General features: G+C 47.6%; 2 protein-coding genes across 5 annotated transcripts; both read left to right on the forward strand.

The window, feature by feature from the left end:
- Window positions 1-1,963: 1,963 nt before the first annotated feature.
- Window positions 1,964-20,188, forward strand: TARS2 (threonyl-tRNA synthetase 2, mitochondrial). 2 transcript variants are annotated; one of them, XM_081308265.1, is made up of 18 exons: window positions 1,964-2,126; window positions 2,323-2,519; window positions 3,094-3,217; window positions 4,324-4,448; window positions 5,711-5,828; window positions 5,952-6,016; window positions 6,392-6,470; window positions 9,421-9,567; window positions 10,457-10,555; window positions 11,028-11,245; window positions 11,667-11,829; window positions 12,160-12,297; window positions 12,483-12,560; window positions 17,185-17,285; window positions 17,463-17,564; window positions 17,709-17,781; window positions 18,833-18,947; window positions 19,761-20,188. In XM_081308265.1, exons 1-18 carry the CDS (start codon window positions 2,055-2,057, stop codon window positions 19,907-19,909), a joined length of 2,163 nt encoding a protein of 720 aa, XP_081164391.1. In that variant the 5' UTR covers window positions 1,964-2,054; the 3' UTR covers window positions 19,910-20,188. The 2 variants fall into 2 exon arrangements, with proteins under 2 accessions (XP_081164391.1, XP_081164392.1); XM_081308266.1 differs by lacking the exon at window positions 10,457-10,555.
- A 678-nt stretch (window positions 20,189-20,866) lies between these two features.
- Window positions 20,867-27,289, forward strand: ECM1 (extracellular matrix protein 1). Of its 3 annotated transcripts, XM_081308267.1 has the most exons (12): window positions 20,867-21,130; window positions 22,388-22,438; window positions 22,710-22,811; window positions 22,960-23,037; window positions 23,120-23,200; window positions 23,518-23,571; window positions 23,725-23,739; window positions 23,883-24,205; window positions 24,458-24,832; window positions 25,330-25,550; window positions 25,708-25,795; window positions 26,573-27,289. In XM_081308267.1, exons 1-12 carry the CDS (start codon window positions 21,061-21,063, stop codon window positions 26,801-26,803), a joined length of 1,689 nt encoding a protein of 562 aa, XP_081164393.1. In that variant the 5' UTR covers window positions 20,867-21,060; the 3' UTR covers window positions 26,804-27,289. The 3 variants fall into 3 exon arrangements, with proteins under 3 accessions (XP_081164393.1, XP_081164394.1, XP_081164395.1); XM_081308268.1 differs by lacking the exon at window positions 23,518-23,571; XM_081308269.1 differs by lacking the exons at window positions 23,518-23,571; window positions 23,725-23,739.
- The last annotated feature ends 447 nt before the right edge of the window (window positions 27,290-27,736 follow it).

Below are 27,736 nucleotides of genomic sequence, written 5' to 3' on the forward strand. Positions count from 1 at the left end.
TGTTCCCCAGAGACTTAATGGGTCAAAATTCCCTGAGGCTGAGGCATCTACTAGTTAGAAGTTATAGAAGAACCAATAATTAATGAATTGACCTTTGCTGACATTGTGCTTGCTTGTTACAAAGGGTGGGATGGCATAACTCTTGACATACCTTCCCCCACTGCAACACCAGTTATAAAGGTGATGATGTGGTAGTTGATTGATAGCATCACCTCAGCACCCAAATCAGTGCACTGCACACAATATTAGTAATCAGTAAATGTTTGAGAGATAAGTATAAGGAGATACCATCCCAGGATAGCCTACTTTATTCCTACAATCCTAACAAAAGAGGGCAAGATAAAATGATTAAAGAAATTGTGTCAGTGTACATATCGTTTGGTGCTTCAAGTCAATTCAGTAATTGGTACATATTTAATAATCATCAAGCACTTACCATTTTATTGCCTGCAATATAACACTCCCTTGGCCCTTTTAGAGCAAAACTGCAAGAAAAGTTCTGCCTGTTGTCACCATTTCTGAGTGCCATTTAAAAATTCTTACTACTGACCAGGTATGGTGGTGCTCACTCGCCTGTAATCCCAGTGGCTTGGGAGGCTGGAATAGGAGGAGAGAGAGAGAGTTCAAAGCCAGCCTCAGCAACAGCAAGGTGCTAAGCAACTCAGTGAGATCCTGCCTCTAAATGGAATGCAAAACATGGCTGAGGATGTGGCTCGGTGGTTGAGTGCCCCTGAGTTCAATCCCCAGTACAAAATAAAACAAACTTACTGTCTTCAGACTGTGCTGCCCCTACACACACAAACACAAACACAAGTAATCATCTTCTCCCACAGTTTCTCTCTCTCTCTCCCCTCCCTCCCTCCCCCACCCTCTCTCTTTTTCAGGGTGTCTAACATACCAGAAGATGGAGCCAAGATCCAGAGTGGTGCAAGAATTTCCTGCGTTTCTGGAAAAGTAGATTAAACAGCTTTCTCTGACAACCCTTGATTCCATCACCAATGAAACTGGAGAACCAACTCTAACCATCCCTACTCCCAGGTGAGGGGACTAAATGGGAATTACTGAGAGGCTCAGCCACCCACAAGCTCATTTCCCTTCATCCTTTGCTACAAATCCGACCATGTTTCTATTTTTACTGTGTAAACTAATCAAATATGGGGTTATCCTGTATCACAGATATAACAATGGAAAGGGAGAGAAGGGATAAAGGAATTTGGGAGCTGGGGTGGGAGGGAGCAGAGGCAGGAGGCAGCTACCTCCCGGAGGCGGTGGGGAAGTGCATGGGAGTAGAGTGTACTAGTGAAGAAAGCACGAGTGGGCAGCTCTTGGACTCCGAAGCCAGCAGGGCTAAGATCAAGGGGTATCTAAGGTCCCTCTTAAGTACCGCGGGTACGAAGGGACGCTGAGGGTGACCGGCCTTAAAGCTGTTATGTCCATTTATTATAATAACTTCTTGTTGCTGTTGCTCTTTACCATATACCAAGCCCTCTGCCAGATCATTTATATAAAATGTACCCGAACATTTGAGAGTGATACTAATATTCCTATCTATAAATAAGAAAATTTAGGCTTAGAGAAATTAAGTAGTTCGGGAAAAAAAAGTTAGTGGTAGGTCCGGGATTTATCCTCGGTTTGTCCAAAGTCAAGCTCTTAGTTTCCAACCTGCCTTAAGGATCATGTATAAGAAAATTTATGGTTAAAGGGAAATGGTTGCCATTTCCGGTCGTTTCTGTCCCACTCTTGCTCTGGAGAACTCTGCCCTGTTCGCGGAGGCGCTGGACCTTTATCGCTGCTTGGGGCTTGGGCTGAAACGCCGCGGGTTTCTCAGTTTCAGGTGTGTGTAACAGTTTCCTTCTTCCGGGTCACCGGAACCACACTCTCAGCGGCTGGTGCTGCCTGGGGGTGTGCCTCTTGGGAGCTCGGGGCGGTGGTGCCCGGACAGAGTGACAGCTCTGATAACCTATAGGCAGGGACATTGTTGGGGTAGAGCCAATAAGGAATCTGGTGAAAGAGCCGGCGTTAACTCGAGGACGCAGGCGCTGGCTGGAGGGAACATGGGCTGGTACCCGGGGTGGCTCCGGCTCCGGCTCCGGCTCCCCGAGTTACCGCCCCGCAAGCTACACACGGTGCGTGAGGTACCCCGAATTCCCCAGCCGTCGGGCCACCCTGCCTTAAAACTAGCCATCTCTTCCTCCTCAGAGGCCCGTAGGACCTCAGCCTGAGGCCCCGTGTCACCCAGTCCTCTTCTACACCAAGGGTTAGGGTCAGGGCCACCCCAGTGCCCAGCGATGGGACATGCTTACCCCTAACCTCTTCCCTCAGGCCTCCGTGCCGGCCCCTGCGCCCTGGTTGGTAGAACGGCTCGGTCTCTTTGAGGAGCTATGGGCTGCTCAGGTAAAGCGGTTAGCCAGCAAGGCACACAGGGAACCCCGGCCCATCACAGTGACCCTTCCTGGAGGCCAGAAGGTGGAGGCAGTGGCGTGGAGCACGACCCCTTACCAGCTAGCCCGGCGGATCAGGTATCGGCCCGACCTGTTCTGTCACCAAGCACCTCTGCCCTTTTCTTACTGTGCACCTGATCAGGGAAGGAAAACTGGGTCTACGTACTTCTGTGTCATCCCCATTGAGACAGCCTTTCCTGAGTTTTTTTGTTTTTATTACTGTCTTTTGTACTGCGAGATTGAACCCAGGGGCGCTTACCACTGAGCCACATCCCCAGCCCTTTTAATTTTTTAATTTGAGACAGGGTCTCGCTAATTGCTTAGGGCCTGGCTAGACTGCTGAGGTTGGACTGGGACTTGTGATTCTCCTGCCTCACCCTCCTAAGTGGCTGGAATTACAGCCATGGACCACCATAGGCAGCTCCTAAGAAATTTTATCTGCATTAGTTTGAGAGTTTCTGCCCTTACTCTGTTATCTGCTGGGGATGTAGCTCAGTAGTAGAGCACTTAGCATTCATGAGGCAAGATAGGTTTCATTGCTCTACAAACTCATTTCCCCTTTGTAGATTGAGAGCTGCCAAGAGATTAGCTCCTCCTTCCCCTGTAGATTGTAACCTAGGCTTTTCTTCATCCCCATTCTCCACTGCTGAAGTTTAACATTAGCAGATACAGCAGTGGCTGCGCAAGTGAATGGAGAACCTTATGATCTGGAGCGACCCTTGGAGACAGATTCTGATCTCAGATTTCTGACATTTGATTCCCCAGAAGGGAAAGCGGTAAGTTTCTTCCATATGGTGAGTACAGTGCTTAGCAAAATAAGAGGCAATTAAGTAGGAGACTCTAACACTTGTTTTGCCTCATTTTCTCCATTTGCAATTGGGATGGAGACTTGTCAGACTCTATTAACTACCTGATTTTTTTTTTTTTTTTGGTACCAGGGATTGAACCCAGGAGTGTCTAACCACTGAACCACATCTCCAGCCCATGTTATTTTTTATGTTGAGAAAGGGTCTCACTAAGTTGCTCAGGACCTCACTAAGTTGTTGAATTTGGCTTTGAACTTGTGATCTTCCTACCTCATCCTCCCATGTGGCTTGGATTTCAGGCATGTGCCACTACACCTGGTTTTGATGAAAGTTTTTACTTGGGCTTAGTCTATTAAGCAAACATCACTTGTGCTAGCAAAAGGAAGAAATAATAAGTTGAAAAGCAGAATTATAATAGGCCTGTTCAACCTCCTTAACTCTTGAACACATACATTGTAAGTCATCCATGGTATACAGTTCTAATATGGCTTTCACAACTGAGTAAACAGCCTGGTCCCCTCCCACTTTGTTCTCTTCATGTCAGCTCAGAAAACATAGACCTTGTCAATGATCCAGAAAAATGCAGTTCTTATGTCATCTTTTATGGACAGTGACCAAATCCTAGAAATGTAGCTGCATTGCACTAGATTCCTGAGCTTGAAAAAGTAGAACCAAAAGACCAAACAAGGCTGGAGTGTAGTTCAGTGGTAGAATGCTTGCCGAGCTGCATGCACAAGGCCCTGGATTCAGTCCCCAGCACCAAAAAAGAAGACTGACTGGCTTCCTGCTTCTATACTGTAAGACTGGGAAGCACCAAGGATTTAGGAGTGGAGTTGTGGCTTCTGTGTACTGAAAAAAGTAAAGGATATTGGCTTTCTGCTTTTCTTTTTCTTCTTTACTTATTTTCTAACTTGTTAGTATTTAGTGGTCACCTCCAAAGTCAGTTCTCCATTTTGTGATATTTATTCTTAAATGAACCATATTGATTTTCCTATCAGCTTCTCTGAGGAAAGGCTCAAAGATCTAGGGGTTAAGAGAAATTTATGAACTCACGAATTCTTTTCTTGTGAACCTAGGTATTCTGGCACTCTAGCACCCATGTCCTGGGGGCAGCAGCTGAACAATTTCTAGGTGCTATTCTATGCCGAGGTCCAAGTACACAGTGTGGCTTTTACCATGATTTCTTCCTGGGAAAAGAGCGGTAAGTTCCACAAGGAAGGAGAATGATTCTGGAATGGTTTCTGAAACCTCAGGAGTGTTCAGTTTGGAAGAGAAATCTGGGTGAGGGCCTCTCAAGTCCTCAACTGTGATACTGACGCCAACATCACCATTAGGTCACATCCCTCTTCATTTAACTCTGCTTAAAACTTACCTCCTGTAGTCTTTATGAATTCTTCAAATTTTACTTCATCTCCTTATTACTATTGTCCTAATTTTGCCCTTCCAGAGTCCCTACACTTAAATTTTATTTATTTATTTATTTATTTATTTAGTACTAAGGATTGAAAAGGGGTGCTTTATCACAAAGCTACCTCCCCAACCTCATTTATTTACTTATACGTACATACATACTAGGGATTGAACCCAGGGATGCTTAACTACTGAGTCATATCCCCATCCCTTTTTATTTTTTATTTTGGGACAGGGTCTCACTGATTTGCTTAGGGCCTCGCTAAATTGCTGAAGCTGGCTTTGAACTTCTGATCCTCCTGCCTCAGCCTTACGAGCTGCTGGGATTATAGGTAATGCCTAGCTCCCTATGTCTAGCTCAACTTAAATTTAAGCATAGAAATTTTCTTCCATTGTGGCTCAAGTGGTAGCGCGCCAACCTGGCATGCATGCACAAGTCACTGGGTTCAATCCTCAACACCACATAAAAATAAAATAAAGATATGTTTTTAAAAAATACACCATATTTATTTTAAAAAAGAAAGAGAAAGAAAAAGAAGTTTTCTTCCAAAATTAACCTTGGGCTGGGGGTATACAGCCCAGTGGTAGAGTGCTTGCCTAACATGCACAAGGCCCTGGGTTTGATCACCAGCATCACAGTGGGTAGAGGAGCTGTACCTTATTTCCTATTTATTTTCTTCTTGTTTGTCTGTCTTTGCCCATAATTCTAGGTTTTTTGTTTTTTGGGATTTTTTTGTTATTGTTTTTTGGTACCAGGGATTGAACTCAGGGGCACTTAACCACTGAACCACATCTCCAACCTTTTCTGTATTTTATTTACAGACAGGGTCTCACTGAGTTGGTTAGGGTCTTGCTAAATTGCTGAGGCTGGCTTTGAACTCACAATCCTTCTGCTTCAGCCTTTCAAGCCACTGGGATTACAGGCAGGTGTCACCACACCCATTTTAGATTCTTTTTTCTTTGAAGAGCAAACTTTTACCCCCTGGCCAACTGGTGTGTCATCCAGGTGATGCATCTTAGAGGAAGCAAGCCAACCAACTCTCCTCTTTACAGGACAGTGCGGGGCACAGATCTGCCTGTTTTGGAGCGGATTTGCCAGGAGATTGCAGCTGCTGCACAACCCTTCCGGAGACTGGAGGCTTCCCAGGATCAGCTTCGTCAGCTCTTCAAGGTGGGGTAATAAAGCATATTTTTAGGAGGAAGCCTGAGGCTTGAGGGAATGGGTAGCTCTTTCCCAGGACGTCTTTGTGGGAATAAAGACTCTGCGTTATTCTTCCCTTCTGCCTCCTTCTAGGATAACCCCTTTAAGCTTCATCTGATTGAGGAGAAAGTGACTGGCCCAACAGCAACAGTGTATGGGTGAGTGCTGTCAAGATTAAAGAAAACAGGGAGAGGGCTGGGACGGAGGTGGGTGGAGTGCTTGCCTAGCTGGCATGTCCAAGGCTCTCAGTTTGATCCCTAGCATGTTTTTTTTAAAAAAAGAAGAAGAAGAGAAGACAGAGCAAGGTGAGGAAGTAGTGAAGAAGGTCAGAAATAGGATAAGGGAAAGAAGATAAAAGATGATATATTACTCATGGAAGAGAAATGGGAAGAAGAATTGACTTTTATCTGCCATTGCTCTGTCTGTGGAATAGTTCCTTCCTCTTCATTTTTTTCAGTCAACTAATGGCCATGAAAAGGAGAAAATTAGGCACTTTAGAATCTGGAAAGCACTAACTGGCTTCTTTCTCCCAGGTGTGGCATGTTGGTTGATCTTTGCCAGGGGCCCCACCTTCGGCACACTGGACAGATTGGAAAACTGAAGCTGCTAACGGTCAGTTGTGAAGGTATAGTTAGGTTGAGATTCCTGTTTTCACAGGAGTGAGCAAGAGAATGGAAAGATGATCTTCTTTCCTAGCCTCTTCTCTGTTCTTGTGGCTAAGGAGGGAACCCAGAAGGAGAAAGATACTTAGTCCCTGCACTCAAAAATCTCCTGGTTTGATGGCAGATTCTGCATATCCTGCCAGAGCCCAGAAACCAATTCAATGCCCCCTTCTCCAATCCCCAGGACTGGGGATTGAGTCCAAGGGTACTCTACCCCTGAAGAGCATCCCTAGCCCTTTTTATTTTGAGATAGGGTCTCAGTAAGTTGCCCAGCTGGCATTGAACTTACAATCCTCCTGCCTCAGCTTCCTGAGTTAGCTGGGATTATAGGCATGTGCCACTACACCTAGCCAGAAGTCAACTTAAATTCCGTAGTTTGAGCCAGGTACGGTGGTGCATGCCTGTAATTCCAGCAGCTACGAGGCTGAGGCAGTTCAATTTCAAGACTAGCCTTGGCAATTTAACAAGACCCTACCTTAAAATAGAAAAATCCTCACTGAGCTGAATGGTATAATGCTTCTGGGTTCGATCCCCAATACTGAAAAAAATAAAATCCTGATCTGGGGCCGGGGCTCAGAGGTAGAGCACTCACCTAGCATGCGTGAGGCACTGGGTTAAATCCTCAGCACCACATAAAGTAAAATAAAGACATTGTGTCCACCTATAACTAAAAAATAAATAATTTTAAAAAATAATAATAAAAAAATAAAATCCTTAGTCTGACATCAATGTTAAGGAAGATGGAGCAGGAGAGTGAGTAAGGCTAGATGGGGAAGAAGCCTGAAGAGAGAGGGTGCATGGGCCAGGAGGATGGATAAATACCATTTGACAGGCACAGGGAAAATAACCTCAAACAAGGGCATGCCTTCTATGAAAATGTTGTTCCTGGACGAGGCAAGTTTCTAGAGCAGGGAGCAAAGGGACAGGCAGAAATATAGAATAAAAGTCCTGCATTGAAAACTTAGCCCTTTGCATTACTCTTCACTCTGCCTCTAATGAGATGTGTGGCTTTGGGTAAGCCTCCTTACCCATTTTCCCTGTCTACAAAATGAGGCTATTCCGGTACTACGGGTAAATTAATATAGAAACAATGAAAGTCAACAGACACAGGAGAAAGTATTTGAGGAAATGTGCTATAAAATGTAGGATGTTTCGGGCTGGGGATGTGGCTCAAGCGGTAGCGCGCTCGCCTGGCATGCGTGCGGCCCGGGTTCGATCCTCAGCACCACATACCAACAAAGATGTTGTGTCCGCCGAGAACTAAAAAAAATAAATAAATAAAAAAAAAAAAAAAAAGCAATTCCCTGTCCAAAAGAAGAGAATTAAAAAAAAAAAAAAAAATGTAGGATGTTTCAAGCTGGGCACAGTGGTGCCCATAATCCCAGTGGCTAGGGAAGCTGAGACAGGAGGATCATGAGTTGAAAGCCAGCCTCAGTAACAGTGAGGTGCTAAGCAATTTAGTGAGACCTTGTCTCTAAGTAAAATACACAATAGTGCTGGGGATGTGGCTCAGGTTTTGAGTGCCCTTGAGTTCAATCCCCAGTACCCTACCAAAAAAGAATGTTTCAGGGCTGAAGATGTAGATCAGTGGTGGAGTGCTTGCCTAGCATGCATGAAGCCTTCAATTCTGTCCCCAGTATTAGGGGAGAAATGTAGGCTCTGATAGTATCTTTAAAGAAAAGAGCAAGCCAGGTGTCGTGGCACACACCTATAATCCCAGCTGCTCAGGAGGCTGAGGCAGGAAGATTGTGAGTTCAAAGCCAGCCTCAGCAACTTAGCAAGGCCCTAAGCAACTTAGTGAGACCGTGTCTCAAAAATAAAAAGTATGGGGCAAGCTGGGGCTGTAGCTCAGCGGTAGAGTGCTTGCCTCACATGTGTGAGGCCCTGGGTTTGATCCTCAGCACCACATAAAAATGAAATAAAAATAAAGTTATTGGAGCTGGGGTTGTGGCTTAGTGGTAGAGTGCTTGCCTAGCATGCACAAGGCACTGGGTTTGATCCTCAGCATCCCATACATGTAAAATAAAGATATTATGTCCACCTAAAACTAAAAAATAAATATTTTTTAAAAAATAAAGTTATTAGAGATAAATAAATAAAAGTATGGGGATGTGGTTCAGTGATTAAATGCTCCTGGATTGAGCTCCTAGTACTAAAAAAAGAAAGAAGGAATTTCACTTGACAGTAATAGATTGGAGTATGAAAGGTTGACTACTTTTCTAACAGGGGATAGACAAACATTTGACTGGAATTTAGTTACTCCCCTATGCAGTTACTGACTGGAAGAGGAAGGAATTAAGCACATGGGTACTGGTTGGGCAGTGGGAATGGGGAGAAAAAGTAGTGCCTGATCAGGTCAGATTTGACAAGGACGTGTGCAGGAATCAAGTCAGCCAAGGCTGTGAATGTGGCCAGGGAGTCGAGAGGATGGAGGGGCCACCCTGCTGTTGATGATGGTAGAAAAGGTGATGAGGGAGATGAGGTGGGATCGCTGTCAAAGGACATAGCTGTGACGTTGACACTGAGAGTATCATGAGGCTTAAAAGAGGTTGGTGCACTCTGTCCTCATCATACACACCCCTTTCTTTGTATGGTGCTTGGAATTGAGCACAGGGCCTCACTGTGCTAGCCAAGTGCTCTATCACTGAACTGTTTCCAACTCTTTTTCAGTTTTTATTTTGAGTCAGGGTCTTGCTAAGTTATCTTAAGGTATCCTTGAACTTGTAATACTTCTGCCTTAGTCTCCAGAGTCGCTAGGTTGTAGGTGTGCATAACATAATCCTAGCAACTCCAGAGGCAAAGTGCCCCTGGGTTCCATCCCCAGTACTGAGGGGGGAAAAAAGGCTTGTGTCATCTTGCCTGGCCTCATCTTGCCTTTGATTTCCTCTGTCTTCCTACAGAACTCATCATCCTTGTGGAGGACTTCAGGGGCTCCAGAAGCACTGCAGAGAGTATCAGGGATTTCCTTCCCCACAGCAGAGTTGCTGAGGGCCTGGGAAGCACAGAAGGAGGAAGCGGAGTTGCGGGACCACAGACGTGTTGGAAAGGTACCAACCTTTTTTTTTGTTATTGGGTATTGAACCCAGGAGTGGTATTACCCCTGAGGTATATCTCCAGTCTTTTATTTTGAGACAAAGTCTCTCTAAATTGCTGAGGGCCACACTAAGTTGCCAAGGCTGGCTTCCAACTTGAGATCCTTCTGCCTCAGCCTCCCAGGTCACTGGGACTACAGGCCTGCACCACCACACCCATACAGGATCCAGATTGCAGAAACAGGATAGAGTCTGCTGGGTTTCTGTTCTCGCTACTAAAAGGCTCAGGGGTCACTCCAGTTGAACTGGGCTGACTGGCCTGCACGAAATAACCCCACAAGAGACACAAATACCTTTTTCATTGGGGTCGCTGTGATGGCTCCTCTGACCTTAAGGGTCCATAGGAAGAGAGAGTGAGAGCACAGGCTGACCCCTTTTATTGAGGAGAAGCTATTCAAATGAGGCAAGGCATTAGGTTTCAGGGGGCTGAGTCTATCTTCATGATGTCCACTGTCAGCAGGTTGACTGACACCTGGGTAGGCCACACCCAAAGGCACAGTAAGAGAAGGGGACACACACAAGGCACTTCCATGGAAGATTCTATCCTAAACAGGGCAAGGGGTTAGATTACAAAGGAACAGGTGAGTATAGCTCCACCCATGGGGCTGTAGCAAGAAACACCCATGCACAAGACACCGACCCTCACACCCAAGAAGGGTGGGGAAAGCTCTGCCACATTTCTGTGACTGAGCGCCTCAGCACCCAGCCTGGGAGTGTGACTCAGTCACGCGTAAGGTTGGTCTCCCACAGAGTCAGTCAAACAAACTGAACTACTCTGCCGGTTGTTTCCTGTGGTTCTAAAGCCCTCCCTTCTCCTTTGTAACAATTACCATTCTGTCCCCAGGAACAGGAGCTCTTCTTCTTCCATGAACTGAGCCCTGGGAGCTGTTTCTTCCTGCCGCGAGGGACAAGGGTGTATAATGCGCTGGTGGCTTTTATCAGAGTAAGGGGAACCAAAGTTCAGGGAAGACCAGGGAGGGTTGGGGAAGAAGCCAAGATATTTGAGTTTTAAAAGAGGGATCAGGCAGGGAGAATGGTGCACATCCATAATCCCAGTGACTCAGGAGGTTGAGGCAGGAGGTTTACAAGTTTCAGGCCAGTCTCAGCAAAAGGTTGGGAATATAATTCAGTGAAAGTACCCTTGTGTTCAATCCCCAGTACCAAAAAAAAAAAAAAAAAAAAGTGGGATCAGAAGCATAAACATAAATATTATAAAGTGCTAGAAACCTTTAGCAAGGTGCTATAGTTGTAGGTGTGCAGTGGGGGAGCACGCACACCGTACGTGGGACATGGTATTTAATAGCTTATGGCTACCAGCTAGAATGATCTGAGAGCCCAGGAGTATCAACCAAGTCCTTCCCTGCCTCTCCTTTCACAGTTACACTGACCTCCCATGTCTGTACCCTCCTGTCCAGGCTGAGTACGCCCGCCGTGGTTTCTCAGAGGTGAAAACCCCCACAATGTTTTCTACGAAACTCTGGGAACAGTCAGGGCACTGGGAGCATTATAGGGAAGACATGTTTACCCTGAAGCCCCCAAGCTCTGACAGGTCCACCAGCTCCCAGAGGGACCGCTCTGCCAAGCATCCCACAAATACATTCGCCCTCAAGCCCATGAACTGCCCTGCACACTGGTAAGCTGGGAGCCAGGAGGCCTGGGTCATTCCCCTCTCACCCCTGCCCCTGGGCTGGGGTAATAACTGCTAAATATAAAGTCATAGAAAGCACCTTGGAATGAGTACTAAGACACCTAATTTGAATCTTGATGTGAAATTGAAAAAATTGTTCTACCTCTTGGGTCTTGGTCTCCTTAAAAGTAACATCAAAGCTGTACCTGTCACAAACAGAAGCACAATAAATGATGCCTGTTACTAAGTGACAGAAATTCACTTTTGAATCAGGATGGCTCAGACAGGACTTAGTGAAAGCACATGCCAAGGTGGAGAAGGTGGTAGTTGATGATGCAAAGAAAATAAGCAGATTAAGGCCAGGAAGAGCAGTCTTCAAGGGCTAGTTCTCCCTGTAGCCCTGACCCCCTCCCCACCCCAATCTCAGCTTGATATTCGCCCATCGGCCCAGATCCTGGCGAGAGCTGCCCATGCGACTAGCTGACTTTGGAGCCCTGCACCGAGCCGAGGCCTCTGGTAGTCTGGGGGGACTGACCCGGCTGTGGCGCTTCCAACAGGATGACGCTCACATCTTCTGTGCACCAGATCAGGTAGCCCTTCCCCAGCTCCACCAAAGGGTCTTTTGAATCACCTTTCATTCTCCGACTTCCAACATCCCATTCTTTCAGTTGCCCTCTAGATATACTACAAGTTGCCTACCTGTCGCCCCCAGCTTTCTTCTGCTATCTATGTCTTTGCCCCTGTTTTCCCCAAACTACCATCACCCCAGATCACCAACTGGCACACAGCTCACCCATTCAGTCTCTCTTTATTTTTATGTGGTGCTGAGGATCAAACCCAGTGTCCTACACATGCCAGGCAGGCGCTGTACCACTGAGCCCCAGCCCCACAGCTCACCCATTCTTATTTCCTACCTCTAGCTGGAAACAGAGATCCGAAGCTGTCTTGATTTCCTCCGCTCTGTCTATGTTGTTCTTGGCTTCTCCTTCCGCCTGGCACTGTCCACCCGGCCATCCGGCTTCCTTGGAGAACCTTGCCTTTGGGATCAGGCTGAGCAGGTGAGCAGCAGATAGGGAAGCGGAGGCAGATGGATCACTCTCCAGTGGAAGGGGAGGGAATACGACAACCAGGGTCCTCAGAGGAATATGCTGAGGATGTCATTAGTTGGACTGGAGGTGTGTCTTGCTCAGATGAAGTGAAGTCTCAGATGATGTATTCTTTTCTTGTCGCATGCCCTCTAAAGGTCCTTCAACAGGCCTTGGAGGATTTTGGAGAACCCTGGGACCTCAACCCTGGAGATGGTGCCTTCTATGGACCTAAGGTAAACTAGGGATTCTGCTTAGAATTTTACTTATTCAAATTTTGGTTTGTTTTTTAAAAATATTTAGTGATACAAAGAAATATTTTTAAACTTAACGTAGGATGTAAAGAAGAGCAGTACAAGCCGGGCCTAGTGGTGCACGCCTGTAATCCCAGGGGCTCAAGTAGCTGAGGCAGGAGGATTGCTAGTCCAAAGCCAGCCTCAGCAGTTTAGCAAAGCCCTAAGCAACTTGGCAAGATCCTGTCTCTAAATAAAATGCAAGAAAAGGGGCTGGGAATGTGGCTCAGTTGTTAAGCACCCCTGGGTTCAATCCCTGATACCAAAAAAAAGAAAAAGAGCAGTACATTTCTTGCTTCCATGGAACTTGGCAGAGTTGTGAAAGATATAGGAGACGTCAACACCATGGATCAGTGCTGTGTAGCTATTAAGGGGGCACAACAGGGGGGTTATCATGGCTCAGGGGACAGGAAAGGCTTCCTGAAGGGGTCACTCTCCAGTCTAAATGTATTTATAGACCAAGTAAAGATCTGTTTCTGGCCCAGGCACCATGGTACGTACCTGAAATCCCAACAACTTGGGAGGATGAGGCAGGAGAATTACAAGTTTGAGGCCAGTCTTGCCAACAGACCCTGACTAAAAATAAAAAGGACAGGGGATACAGCTTAGTGGTAAAGCATCCCTGGGTTCAATCCTCCCCTCACCCCTGACCAAACCCCCGCCCCCGCAAAAGAAATGTTTCTGGAGGAACAGTATACGCAGAGACCAGAGCTAGGGATGAGAACTCATGGCAAGTTGGAAAAAAAGCCAGGCGTGGTGGCGCACACCTGTAACCCAGCAGCTTGGGAGACTGAAGCAGGAGGATCACAAGTTCAAAGCCAGCCTCAGCAACTTAATGAGGCCCTAAACAACTTACTAGGCCCTGTATCAAGAAAGAAAGGACTGGGGATGTAAAGTGCCCCTGGGTTCAGTCACTGGTATGAAGGAAGGAAGTGGGGAGGGGAGAGAAGAGAGGAAGAAGAAAAAAATAAATGTAAAGAAAGAAAATCAGTGGAAAAAATAATATAAATGTTGCCTAAATTCAGTAAAAAGGCTGTTAGGAGTTCAGTGCAGGGGCCTGGAATGTGGCCTATAGACCTAGCTACTCAGGAAGCTGAGGCAAGAGGGTCACTTCAGCCTGGGAATATGAAGCCAACCTGGGGGCACAACCCTACCTCAAAAACAAAACGAAACCACCGCACACAAGCACAGAGGACTGGAGATGTAACTCAGAGAGACAGCGCTCCCCTGGCATGCCTACAGCCCTGGGTTCAGTTCCCAGCACTGCAAAGGAACAAGCAAAAAAACAGACAAAAATGCAAAAGGCTATTAGGTGCTCCTTTTGGTTTTGTTTTGTAGAACTGGGGACTGAACCCAGGGCTATTCATATAAGGCGAACACTCTACTATTTAAGGTATATCCTTAGCCCTTTTGATATTTATTTTCAGACAGGGTCTCACTAAGTTTCTTTATTTTTCAGGGGCTAGGGGGGTGGGTGGGGGTTACCAGGGATTGAATTCAAGTGCACTCAACCACTGAGCCACATCCCCAGCTCTATTTTGTATTTTATTTAGAAACAGGGTCTCAGGCTGGGGATGTGGCTCAAGTGGTAGCGCGCTCGCCTGGCATGCGTGCGGCCCGGGTTCGATCCTCAGCACCACATACAAACAAAGATGTTGTGTCCGCCAATAACTAACTAACTAATTAATAAATAAATAAAGAGTATTTTTTAAAATTAAAAAAAAAAAACAGGGGGGCTGGGGATGTGGCTTAAGCGGTAGCGCGCTCGCCTGGCGTGCGTGCGATCCAGGTTTGATCCTCAGCACCACATACCAACAAAGATGTTGTGTCCGCCGAGAACTAAAAAATAAATGTTAAAAAAAAAAAAATTCTCTAAAAAAAAAAAAAAAAAACAGGGTCTCACTGAGTTGCTTAGGGCCTTGACATTGCTGAGGCTGACTTTGAACTCAAGATCTTCCTGCCCCAGTCTCCTGAGCCGCTGGGTTACAAGCATGCACCACTGCACCTAGCTCACTAACCCTCTAAGGCTAGCCTCACACTTTCAGTCCTCCTGCTCAGTCTCACAAGTAGTGGGGACTTTAGGTGTGTGCTGCCATACCTGGTGGCTATTAGATTTTGAAGGACTGTTTTCCAGTGGGGATGGAGTCAGTCAGAAGTGAATGAGTGAACATAATTCTTTCAAGAATTTTGGCTCTTTTAAAGGCAGAAAGGGATCTGAATAGTCAAAAATTTTTATGAAGGGAGAGATTTGAGAATGTTTAAGTGCTGTGATGAGAAGGGGACTTGTTTGTGGGGTGTCAAAGTAAAAAAAATGAATTATAAGAAAAAAGAAGAGGGAAGTAGAAAATTCCTGGGGAGGCTTGAGGTGGGATCAGGAGCCCTGTGCAGAAGAAACCACCTTGCCAGTGTGCCCAGGGCAAGAGGAAAGGCTGGGGATAGATGCAAGGAGGTGTATGTGTGGTGAAAGAAGTTGAGTTATATTCCTATCCCACAGTATCAATTGTCTGAATTCTTCATGAGATAGACGCAGAATCATTTGCTGAGATGGGAGTGGAAGAGAGGAGAGTTGTTAGTGAGGGGGTTGAAGATATGAAGAGAAAGGGGATACAAAAACTATAGTATGAGCCAGGCACAGTGGCACACACCTGTAATTCCAGCAACTCAGGAGGCTGAAGCAGGAAGATCCAAAGTTCAAAATGAACCTCAGCAACTTTGTAAGACTCTAGGCAACTTAGTGAGACTGTCTCAAAATAAAAAAAAATTTAAAAAAAATTACAAAGGGCTGGAGATATAGCTCAGTGGTAAAGCACTCCTGGGTTCAATCCCCAGTACAAAAAAAAAAAGAAAAAGAAAAAACCTAATATGAACTATGCAGCTAAATAAAATCTTTTTAGTGTTCATTAGCTATTGTGGGATGTGCTGGTATTGTTCAGTAACATACATACTATTATTTTTTAAAATATTACTCCTTAGTACAACTATTATAAATTCTTTAAACTCTTAGTATTATTTTAAAAATAAAATAATAGTATGTATGTTGAACCCCAGGCCTCAAGCATTCTAGGCAAGCACTTTACCTCTGATCTACATTCCTGCCCTTTTTTATTTTATTTTTGAGATAGGATCTTGCTAAATTGATGAGACTGTCCTCAAATTTACAATCCTTCTGTCTCCACCTCCCAAGTGACTGGGATTATAGGCATGTTCCACTGCACCTGGCTCATTTTTATGTCCCAAATGTTTTGTCTAGTACAGGATATTTATTTAGCAGCTCAAAAAATAGTAAATGAAAATACTAAAGAATAATGAAAATCTTTTATTGATTGATTTCATTAATAAAACAAGGCAATAAAATATCTGTTACTTTAAAAAGTTCAGAAAGGTTAAACAGTGTGCTCAAGGCTAGAGATAATAGTTTAAAAGAGACAGAGAAGCCGGGCCTGATAGCGCACTTCTGTAATCCCAACAGCTACAGAGGATGAGGCAGGAGGATCGTGAGTTCAAAGCCAGCCTTGGCAATAGCAAGGCACTAAGCAACTCAGTGAGACCCTGTCTCTAAATAAATTTAAACACAAAATAGGGCTGGGGGTGTGGCTCAGTGGTCCAGTGCCCCTGAGGTCATTCCCCAGTCCCCCAAAAAAGAGAGAGGAAAAAAAGCGTGAAAATCTCTGAGCACAACAGAATAGCCAAAGAATTGCTGGCAGCAGCAAGGGACCAGTTGAGTCCTGAAACTGTGACTTCCAGGGTGGCATTAAGTCTCTGCTTTTGCATCTGTGTGTTCTGTGACAAGTTGGCAGCACAGAGCATTTCTATTGCAGAGTCAAGGCAATGGGAGGTTAAGATGCTGCCATGATGGCATTTTGCCACATGGAAGTAACAAAAGAACAATGAATCCTACAAGGAACTAAAAAACTGTTACAGCTGCATGGGGAAAGAAACAGAAGGACTCTGGATGGGGAGAATAAAGAGGAATAAAGGAACTGAAGAGTTGAAGAGCCAGTAGTAGTAGTAATTGTCAGAGTAGGTGTTGGAGGCCCTGCAGGGTTGCCCAAGCCTGCAGTCTGAAGTGGCTACTCACTAGGCTCAGGCAAGAGCACCACACATTTGAGGCCATCCTGGGCAATTGAGTGAGACCCTCTCTCAAAATAAACTAAAAAGTTAGGAATGTAGGTTGGTAGTAAAGTACTTGGCTAGCATGCCACCCTGGATATAGTCCCCAGTATCACACCAGATACACACACAGAAACAGAGTGGGTGTGTGGGCACTGTTCAGAAGCATAGCCACTGGGGTCGGGAGAGGGGCACTGAGGACCAATAGTTAGCTGTAGTGTGCATGGGGCTGCAGGTCTCTGTGAGGAGGAACCGGGAGGAGCGAGGGCGTGGATAAGAGCATCATTAATGGGAGAGAGCCACTGCCATAGTGAGATGGAGTACCATAGAGAGGGGGATTACAATGGATGATGTGATTCTCCAAATAGCCCTGACGTGTAGGTGGGAGACACATGGTGCAGGTAGTGGAAGACACTGCTTCTGCTTTCTCTCATGTCCTCCTGTCCATCTCCTACAGATCGATGTGCACCTCCATGATGCCCTGGGTCGGCCCCATCAGTGTGGAACGATTCAGCTTGACTTCCAGCTGCCCCTGAGATTCGACCTCCAGTACAAGGGGTACAGAAGCTTTTCCCATCCCCCTTTCCCTTGACAGCCGATGGTGAGCAACTCCCACTCCTATTTTCACCCTAGAAACTGAATCAGACTTCCACATCTTCCCCTGCCAGGACTGTGCACCTAGAAGGTGATCTTATGTGCATAGTTTGTGATACTTTCACTCTTTTTCCTTCCAAGGCAGGCGGGGGCCCTGGAGCGGCCAGTCCTCATTCACAGAGCAGTGCTTGGTTCTGTGGAAAGGCTATTGGGAGTGCTGGCAGAAAGCTGTGGGGGAAAATGGTGAGCTATCTGATGCTGGCCTTCACGACAGGGAGTTTATACTCCAGCTCCTGTCTCACTTCATGTCCCAGATCTGCTTCCTGCAGCTACACTTCTGGCCAGAGCTGAAATAAATACTTTGCCACCCTGTTTCCTCCCATCCAGGCCACTGTGGCTGTCCCCATTCCAGGTAGTGGTCATCCCTGTGGGAACGGAGCAAGAGGAATATGCCAGAGAGGTGAGGAGCTGGACTCAAGGAAGGGGCAGAAAGGGACAATAGGGAGTCTGGTGCCAGCACTGGGTACGAAGAGGCTACACCAGCTAGTGGGAAGGGCACAGCCCTTAGAGCCACCAGACTGCACCTGAGTGGCAGCTTTCCTTTATGCTATAAATTCTCTCCAAAAAGTAAAACCTGCTTTGTGCTCTGTATGTATAATATGAAATGAATTGCATTCTGCCATCATGTATAACAAATTAGAATAAACAAATAACTTACTGTTTGAGACCTGCTGGGCATGGTGATATACACCTATGATCCCAGTGACCTGGGAAGCTGAGGCAAGATGAGGCAGGAGGACTGAAAGTTCAAGGTCAGCCTAGGTAACTTAGCAAGATCCTGCCTGAAAATAAAAAATAAATGAACAGGGGCTGGGGATGTGGTTCAAGCGGTAGCGCGCTCGCCTGGCATGCGTGCGGCCCGGGTTCGATCCTCAGCACCACATACAAACAAAGATGTTGTGTTCGCCGATAACTAAAAAATAAATATAAAATTCTCTCTCTCCCTCTCTCCCTCTGTCCCCAAAGATGGGGGTGAATTGGCTTGTAGAATTGAAATCAATACTGCAATCTGCTACAGAGATATAAACAAAGCAAATCAACACATTCTAACAAATGTTTTAAAAATAAATAAATAAATGAACATCTGGGGTTGTAGTTCAGTGGTGAGGTGTACACAAATGATCTTGGGTAAAGCTGGTTTTATTTTTCCTTTCTAAAGAGAATTGAGAATATGGGTGGTACCAGAGGTGAGGGCGAGCAGCAGGCAAAGTCCAGGGGATAATGGAGGGCTTTCTCCAGTAGGAGTCGACACAGATGCTGTGGGTTGGGGATGGAGAGGAGGCCTCAGTATAGCAATGAGATGAGGAAAAAGATAATTTTTGTTATGGGGAGCACTGAGGCAGGGGATGAGGGATAGGAAGTGGGGCAGACCAAGGAAGAAGGATGTTTGACTGTCCTAGCTCCTCAGTCTTCCATTGAATTTATTTCTTGTCACCAAACATGTGTCCCAGATTCAACAGAATCTGCAGGCTGCAGGCCTTGTCAGCGACCTGGATGCTGATTCTGGAGTGACTCTCAGCCGGAGAGTGCGCCGGGCCCAGCTCACCCACTACAATTTCCAGTTTGGTAAGAGAGAGGCAGCCCAGAACCTCGGAGCTGGGTCTCTCATTCTTCTTTAAGTTCCTTTACCCTGTGCCTCCTCACAACCACTTCTGTCCCTCAGAACAGTTTTCCTCTTATTAACCCCACCCTAGGGGGGTTCTTTGGGGTTAATTAACAAAGGAAATATCAAAGAGAAAGGGGACCGGAAGGTTAGTGAGGCATTAATTAATTAGCCTTGTTTATTCTGCACATGAATGGAGTCAGCCCTAAGGATTAAGGAGAAAGCCTTAAGGAGAAAAGTCTAGTACTGCCTTGCTCTCTTCACTCTCCACAGTTCAGAGCTCTTGAAGATAAGGAACAGAAATACCTCCACCTGATTCTCTAGTTTGGCATACGCCCCTCACCTACCAGCACCTGGAGCAAGCCACCCCACAGTCCATGGACTTGCACATGTGTCCCAGTCCTGCTGTCTTCCCCTTCCTCTACCTCCACCTCCCACCCCACTGCTTGCCCCACATTTCTCAGTCCCACCTACCATTTCTCTGTATCTAGTTCTTGGTCTGTCTGGCTCTCTCTGGCTGACTCTAGTATCTCTGACCCTGGGACTCCTGACCAGAAATGATAATAATGTTCCAGGCTCCGCATTCCTTATCTTCTCAGGATGAGCAGTAAACTGGAGAGAAGGCACAGCTAAATATATTCTTTAAACCATATCTAGACTCTGCTTCCACCCTTCCTAAAGATTTAAGTCCGCAAAGTTTCTGCAAAGCAAAAGGAAATATCCCATGTCGGTGACTTTGTCCTGAGATTCCCAAACCTCCCTTCCTCTTCCTGCAGTGGTTGGCCAGCAAGAGCAGAGTAAGAGAACAGTGAACATACGGACTCGCAGTAATCGCCGACTTGGGGAGTGGGACTTGACCAAGGCTGTGCAACGGCTGCTGGAGCTACAGAATACCAGGGTCCCCAATGCTGAGGAAATCTTCTGAGCTTTGTTCATACATGAGACAGACCTGCAAGAGTTGTCAGCCTCCCTGATAAACCCGAGCCCTACTAACAGCCTGGAGTCCCCCAGAATCCTCAGAATTGCATGTATCTGCTCTCCTGAAAAGACTTGGGGGCTGGGGAGGCAGTTCAGTGGCAGAGCACTTGCCTAGCAAGCATGAGGTCCTGAGTTCTATTCCCAGCAATGCAAAAAGAGACTTGGTTTGGGGACCCCACAGCGGGAGGGAGAGAATGAAATGGAAAAAATAAACTTAAAGCTGCTATATTTGTGTCTGATCTCTGACTCCTGAAAGGAGGACAAAAGGGAGTTCCACACTGGCTGGGAATGGGAGCTCAGGAGGCTGAGCAGGAGAATCACAAGTTCAAAGCCCCAGCCTCAACAACTTAGGGTCTCACTATCTCAAAAGGGCTGCTTGGCGCATGCCTGTAATCCCAACGGCTCGGGAGGCTGAGGCAGGAGGATAATGAGTTCAAAGCCAGCCTCAGCAAAAAGCAATGTGCTGAGCAACTCAGTAGACCCTGTCTCTAAATAAATAACAAAAAAGGGCTGGGGATGTGGCTCAGTGGTCAGGTGCCCCTGAGTTCAATCCATGGGAGTTCCACTTGTTACCCTTGCCCAGAGTTGGGGACAACTCTCACTGGTAGGGAGCTACCTTAGGCAGCTATCCTGTTCCCAATGTTAGTTCCTTAGTGCCCTGGTTCCCTAGACCCAGTTCCATAGGTTGTCAGGTCCCTGTTCCGCAGGAGGCAGCATGCAGACATAAAAGTGAGGCATGAACTAAGGGCCCAGATGTCTGCTGCTCCGTGATCTGAACGGGTTTCTCTTAGGGTCCTAGGAATACTTCCTCCCATCACCTTCATTCTTCTCAGTCCTCTGAGGAGGCTTCGGGATGAGTTTGGGAGGAGTGGCTGCTAAAGGAGGAGCGGCTGCACTGAGTCATGGCAGGAAGCTGAAGGGGGAGGGAGATAACAACAGGCAACATATAAAAGGGAGCCAGAGTTGGCCCTGAAGTTCACAATAGCAGTAGCAGCAGCCGGAGCAGCAGGGTTCCTGCAGCACAGCCCTTCCTTCACATCCAGGTCTGCCTGAGACAACCCAGCTTTTAGGTGGCCGGTGACCAGTCCTCGTTCCAGGATGGGGACCATGGCCAGAGTAGCCTTGGTCTTGGCCTATTTGGCTGTCGCCTCTGCTACTTCTGAGGGAGGTGAGTAGCGGTGGGGTCAGCACTAGGGAAGGGCTCTGGCTAGGCAGCTCATCACTAGCAGGATGACTTGGCCTCCCTCCTCTGAGCAGGCCCAAGGTTGGCCTGGCCAACTGGACCTTTTAACCAGGGAGGCGGGAGCAGACAGAGAGGGGTTCCTAGAGGTTACTGCTAAGAAATAAAATTGGATTCAAGTAGGCAACTGAGCGGGTAAGTGGATTCACAGAGGGAAGGGAACTCAGCCTGGGGAGGAGGTATGTGGTGGAGGGACTCCGAGGCAGGTGAAGTGGAGAAAGAGGCCCCCAGGCTGCTCAAAACCGGTTTGCTGACCCAGAGAGCCTTGCCTGACTCACTGTCTGGTTAGAGGAAGGGTTAAGGGGTTGTCCACTCAGTCTCACCCACTGCTGGGCATAAACACACTCTGCTTTGATGCCTCAACAAAACGGAACTCTGGAGGGAAACTGCCGAGAGGGGCAAGAGAGCTAGTGTGTAAAGCCCTACTCGCTATCATCCCTCCCAGTTCCTAACTTCTTTTTTTCCTGCACATCAGTCACCAGAGATTCCCTGTCCCATCCTGCAGAGATCCTAAATTTGAGACCTAAATTGAGGAGGAGCTGAGACTAGCTAAAGTGAGGCACTTACACTCCTGGCTGGAGTTCCTTCTCAGAAGGCCTACAGAGGGTTAAAGGGCCTGGCATAGGAGATTGGTGGAGGAGGTGGGCAGGTGAGGGCTCAACCAACTCAGGTTTGGCTTCTTCCTCTGAAGCCAGAGGGGCACCACAGCAGAGCAGCTACAGGAAGGGCAGCCACAACCCCTGAGGTAGAGACACTGACAGGGGAAATCAGAACCTCCTTCCCAACCTTCAGACTCAGTCTCTGAGCCAGGCAGAATAACCAGGCTTTCTCAGAACCCTGTCAATAATATCCAGGTGTTTGTGGGGGTGATGAGGGGACATGGGACAAGTATATTATAGAGGTCATTGCCACGTCTTGTCATCTTCCTACACTTTTTTTTTTTTTGAGAGAGACAGAGAGAGAATTTTAATATTTATTTTTTTTTAAGTTTTTGGCGGACACATCATCTTTGTTTGTATGTGGTGCTGAGGATCGAACCCGGGCCGCACGCATGTCAGGCGAGCGCGCTACCGCTTGAGCCACATCCCCAGCCCCTTCCTACACTCTTGACTTCCACAGTCTCCCCATTCCTTGCTCAGAACCAGAAAGGGCCCCTTAAAACCACCGCCAATTTCCTCTCTCCAGGTCACGAGGCTCCAGGGCAGAAGGAGCTGAGATCAGAGTACCTTCAGGAAGGTAAGAGTTCGGGGACCAGGTGTGGTGGCCCTCTTCTGTAATCCCAGCACCTAGGGAACCTGAGTCAGGAGAATCACAAATTCAAGGCCAACCTCTGCAATTTATCAGGATCCTGCCTCTTTTTTAAAGAGGTAGGGGTATGACTCGGGGGTTGAGTGCCCTTAAATTCAATCCACACTGTGCAAGCAAGGAAAGAAGTTTAGAAGAGCAACTATGGAACTGAGAGTCCAGGAGGAGCAGGAGGACTCAGAGTTTCTCCTCTTGTCTCTAGCTGGCTACGCAGCACCTCCCTCCCCACCACAGGCCAGAGGCTTCCCCATGTATCACCTTGACCCTTCCCAGCATGACCTTCCTTTTGAGGGACAGAGGGAAGGTAAGGCCCCACGTGCCCTTCTCAGTTACCCCCTCAAGTCTCTAATCTGAGATACTCTGGCTCTCAACACAGGAAGGAGGGAAGCAGCTCCACCCCTCTCCCCACTGGCTAGCAGGGGTGAGCTGCTCACACACTTCTCCTTCTGTAGTACAGTCCCCTCCCTCTCCAGAAGCCATACCTGTCCAAGAAGAGCTGCCCCCTCCCCACCTCTCTAATGGAAAGAAAGGTGAGTGCTTGCCCACTTTCCTACCTCCCACTAAGATCTTGCTGACTTTGGTCTGCAGTCCTCCCTCCCCTCTGTCTTGCAGTGGATCCGCCTCTTCCTCCGGAAGCCATCCCCCTCCAAGAAGAGTTGCCCCCTCCCCACCCGCGTACTGAACAGAAGGAAAGTAAGCAACTCCCTCTGCACACACCACCTTCACCTAGCCTTACCCTAGAGCAAGGGCCTTGAAGGCACACAAAACAGGGGCTGCCATTTCCCATTTATGTAACCTGGCATGACTCAATTACCAAGCTTTAGTTTCTTCATGTATAAAACTGAAGAAATAATACCTGTTTGATAGTTATGATTAAATGACACAAAAATAGCATTTATTTTAACTTCTCTACTGCGTTCCTCTTTATGAATGGGGGCTAGCCAGGTGCCTATCTTCTACAAATGCCCATTCCAATGTGATATTTGCTTATACATCTCCTTCTACCCCAGTAGACCCACCTTTCCCATACCAGGAGGAGATTTTCCATTCCCAGCAGAGAGAGGGTGAGTGACAGCATCTGTCTGTCCATACCCCTGCATGACCACTCAGGACTCCAGGGAGAGGAGCAGGGAAACAGTACAGGGAGCAGAAACGTGGGAGAAAGGGACAGCTCTGAGGGTGACACTTTTCATGCTTCAATTCTCTTTTCCTTTCAGTCAGTCAATCCGAAGGTAAGAACCACAGATTAATTTCTTCATTTTCCCTTACCCTCCTAACCCTTTCTCCTTAACCCCCAGTTCTTTCAATCCTCCCAGTTCACTCAGCCTTTGTCAGTTCCTCCCATCCTCTCTTCCCCCTCTGTTCCCCATTCTAGAAAAGCCAGCTCCCCCCATGCGCCAGGATCCCCCAGAGCCTCACTCTTGGAATCCAGCCCAGCACTGCCAACAGGGCCGGTTCCGGGGGGGCTGGGGATACCGGCTGGATGGCTTCCCCCCCGGGCGGCCTTCTCCAGACAATCTGAACCAGATCTGTCTTCCTGAACGTCAACATGTGGTGTATGGCCCCTGGAACCTGCCACAGTCTGGCTACTCCCACCTCAGTCGCCAGGGTGAGACCCTCAATTTGCTGGAGACTGGATACTCCCGCTGCTGTCGCTGCCGCAGCCACACCAACCGCCTGGACTGTGCAAGACTTGTGGTAAGATGCTGGGGGTGTCCGTAAGCCCCCAGACAGCATGTGTGTGTTTTAAGGGGTAGACACCTAGGCCTGGGAATGGAGGAACCTTAGGTCCCGTTGCTGGCCCTACCTTGGACCACTCCAGTAGGAAAGGTAGAGGGCAGCCACTGCTGTTTTCTTCTCCACCTGTCCCGGGTCCTTTCCTGCAGCCTGGGAGGAAGGCAAGGAATATGGACAATGAGTTACTGGGCCTGACCCACCTTCTCACTCTAGTGGGAGGATGCAATGACCCGGTTCTGTGAGGCCGAGTTCTCAGTCAAGACCCGACCCCACTGGTGCTGCAGACAGCAAGGGGAGGCTCGATACTCCTGCTTCCAGGAGGCAGCTCCTCAGCCACACTACCAGCTCCGGGCCTGCCCCACCCACCAGCCTGGTATTTCCTTGGGCCTGGAGCTGCCTTTTCCCCCTGGGATGCCCACATTGGACAATTTCAAGAACATCTGCCACCTGAGACGCTTCCGCTCTGTGCCACGCAACCTCCCAGCCACTGATCCCATCCAAAGGCAGCTACATGCTCTGACTCAGCTGGAAATGGAGTTCCAGCGCTGCTGCCGCCAGGGAAACAACCTTACCTGTATATGGAAGGCCGTAAGTGGGCATCCCAGGCCCCTGAGAGCCTGTCTGCATCTCCGACTTCTGCATCCAACGGTCCATCCATGTACTCCCTGTTGTGAGCACGTCCACGTTCGTCTGCTTGTGACTGTCCGTCCACCCATTGTGTCCATCATCTGAATCTGTGCATCTTGAGCCTTTATACTACGTCCTGGCCTCATCTACCCATGAACCCCCCCCACGTCCACCTGTCTGCCACCCGTCCATCCAGCTCTGGCCTCACCTGATCACCTACTGATCACATACTGTTCCAGCTCGTCTCCCGTGGCCAATGCAACCTCCTCTGTGCTTCCTCCCTTCCACCTTCCCAGCCCACCCATCCACAGCTGTCTCCTCGCCCACTGGCTCTTTGCCCTCCCTTTGACCCCTTGGGTTGGAGTCCCTCATTTCAGAACTGGGGGTGATAAGGGGAGTAGATGGTGAGGAGAAGGGACCAAGTGTCCAAGCTTCTGACTTCTCTCTCTGGCCCACAGTGGGAGGATACCCTGGATGGGTACTGTGACAAGGAGCAGGCTACAAAGACCCACCACCACTCCTGTTGCCACTACCCTCCTAGCCCTGCCCGTGATGAGTGCTTTGCCCATCAAGCTCCCTATCCCAACTATGACAGGGACATTTTGACCCTTGACCTCGGCCGAGTCACTCCCAACCTCATGGGCCATCTCTGTGGAAACCGAAGAGTTCTTACCAAGCAGTGAGTCTTGCTCAGATCTTCCCCAATACTCCTCCCTTCCTTCTGGTGTGCCCTTTGAGGAAGGAAAAAAAAAAAAAAAAACATAGTCTCCCTGTACCGCTCTGGTGCCAAGAGACGCCCAGAGATCCTGATCCCTGCCTCTTTCACACCAACATAGTAAACAGATTCCTGGGCTAATCCAGAACATGACTGCCCGCTGCTGTAACCTGCCATTTCCGGAACAGGCCTGCTGTGCTGAAGAGGAGGTAAGTGTGTGAGGAAGGGGTCACAGTCTCCAGAGGAATGCAGGAGAGGGGGAGGAGGGGGCTATAACTGCAGCCGGCCCCTTTTCTTTAGTACCTCAAATCAGCCCACAGAAACAATAAGGACTTGAGGAAGGGGTCTTTTTTTCCTTGGTTTTAGAGTCTTCATTCCTGATCTGGTCTGCTCCCCACGCCTAAGTTCCTATTATGCCTTCTCTGGGCGTCAAAGCTTCCTGGCATTTACAGATGTGCACATCTGTCAGCCACAAGGAATCCAGCTGTGCAAGGCAGGCATGCACTATCTCTGGGTTCCAGGAAGGGATCCCAGGGGTGAGCAGTACAAGCTGGCAAGAGGAGGACTTTGGGCACCCAAGTAGCCACACTGGACCTCTGACATTTCCCCACCCCCATCATCTCTGCTTTTCTCCTTTTTTTTAATGTTTATTTTTTAGTTGTAGTTGGACACTATATCTTTGTTTTATTTTTAAGTGGTGCTGAGGATTGAACCCCGTGCCTCATGCATGCTAGGCAAGCGCTCTACCACTGAGCCACAGCCACAGCCCCTGCTTTTCTCCTTTTGTTCATCAGAAATCAGCCTTCGTTGAGCTGGGGATGTGGCTCAAGAGGTAGCGCGCTCGCCTCACATGCGTGTGGCCCGGGTTCGATCCTCAGCACCACATACCAACAAAGATGTTGTGTCCGCCGAGAACTAAAAAATAAATATTAAAAATTCTCTCTCTCTCTCCTCTCTCACTCTCTCTTTAAAAAAAAAAAAAAAAGAAATCAGCCTTCGTGGATGATCTGTGTGGTCCCCGACGGAACTTCTGGAGAGATTCTGCCTTCTGCTGTGATCTGAGTCCTGGGGATGAACAGACCAACTGTTTCAACATCAATTATTTGAGGAATGTGGCTCTAGTGGCTGGAGACACTGGGGATGCCAGGGGTCAGGGGGAGCAGGTCCCAACAGGGGAAACAAATATCAGCCCTACCCCTGAGTCCAAGGAAGAATGAGTCACTCCAGAGCTTTGAAGGATCGGATGGGGGGAACCCCACCCTCCTTGAACATTCATTATAGTAACCACCTCTTGGATTTGGTGTCCTTATTGTCTGTAACACACAAACACACCCTCTAAGCCTGCTTGGATTTCCTTCATTGGCCCCTGAGGCCTACTGCCCTGCCCTCACTAAGGAGCAGAGGATGTTCCACAGGCTGTGGTGAGACCATAACTAAATGACTTAACTTTACTACTTGTCATTTTGAACTTATTCACACATTTTAAAGGGAGTGCAACCTTTTTTAGTTAGCTGTCCAATTTTAAGGTGAAAAAGATGGTTCATGCCTATATTTGGGTGTTTTTCTCTTGCTGTTAAAAGTTTTAGCATCATCTCCAATAATTTTATATGGGAGCCAACAGAATTTATGTTTAGTAATGTACTCCTTGAGCCTCAAAGAAAAACAAAGGAAATTGTCTAATAAAAAAATAAACACTAAAAAAAGAGTAGTTCACGTCCTTGATGAGTTCCCCAAATGCCACCACTCAGCCTGACATTTTACTTAATTTTGTGGTATGGGGAATCAAACACAGTGCCTCACAGTGGTAGAGTGCACACACACTCTACCACTGAACTCTATCCCCAAACCAGCTCAGCCTTTTTTTTTTTTTTTTTTTTTTTTCTTTTTTGTACTAGGTATTCAGCTCAGAGCCTCACCCATGGCCTCTGCCACTGAGCTACACCCTAGCCCTCAGACTGACATTTTAAAATCCCCATTTTTAATCTTTGAAGTTCATGCACTGATTCGTTCAACATCCATTGAGTGGACCCGTCTGTGTACTGTGAAAGAATCCCAATTAGCTAGGATTTACGGGCAGGCACCACGGGGCCCGCTGCCCTGGAGTTATTATCAGTCCATGAACCTGTTTGCGGGCATAAAAACGTAGTGCT

This window comes from Spermophilus citellus (assembly GCF_964194105.1).
Source record: "Spermophilus citellus genome assembly, chromosome: 9".
NCBI classification, from domain to species: Eukaryota; Metazoa; Chordata; class Mammalia; order Rodentia; family Sciuridae; genus Spermophilus; species Spermophilus citellus.

What these genes read in the sequence shown, in the direction of transcription:
- TARS2 (XM_081308265.1), top strand. Translation starts at nt 2,055, where the DNA reads ATGGGCTGGTACCCGGGGTGGCTCCGGCTCCGGCTCCGGCTCCCCGAG. An exon ending in TTTGGGATCAGGCTGAGCAG is followed by an intron (nt 12,298 to 12,482) that starts GTGAGCAGCAGA and finishes TGCCCTCTAAAG; the next exon opens with GTCCTTCAACAGGCCTTGGA. An exon ending in GTGCCTTCTATGGACCTAAG is followed by an intron (nt 12,561 to 17,184) that starts GTAAACTAGGGA and finishes CATCTCCTACAG; the next exon opens with ATCGATGTGCACCTCCATGA.
- ECM1 (XM_081308267.1), top strand. Translation starts at nt 21,061, where the DNA reads ATGGGGACCATGGCCAGAGTAGCCTTGGTCTTGGCCTATTTGGCTGTC. An exon ending in TTTTGAGGGACAGAGGGAAG is followed by an intron (nt 22,812 to 22,959) that starts GTAAGGCCCCAC and finishes CTCCTTCTGTAG; the next exon opens with TACAGTCCCCTCCCTCTCCA. An exon ending in TTACCTGTATATGGAAGGCC is followed by an intron (nt 24,833 to 25,329) that starts GTAAGTGGGCAT and finishes TCTGGCCCACAG; the next exon opens with TGGGAGGATACCCTGGATGG.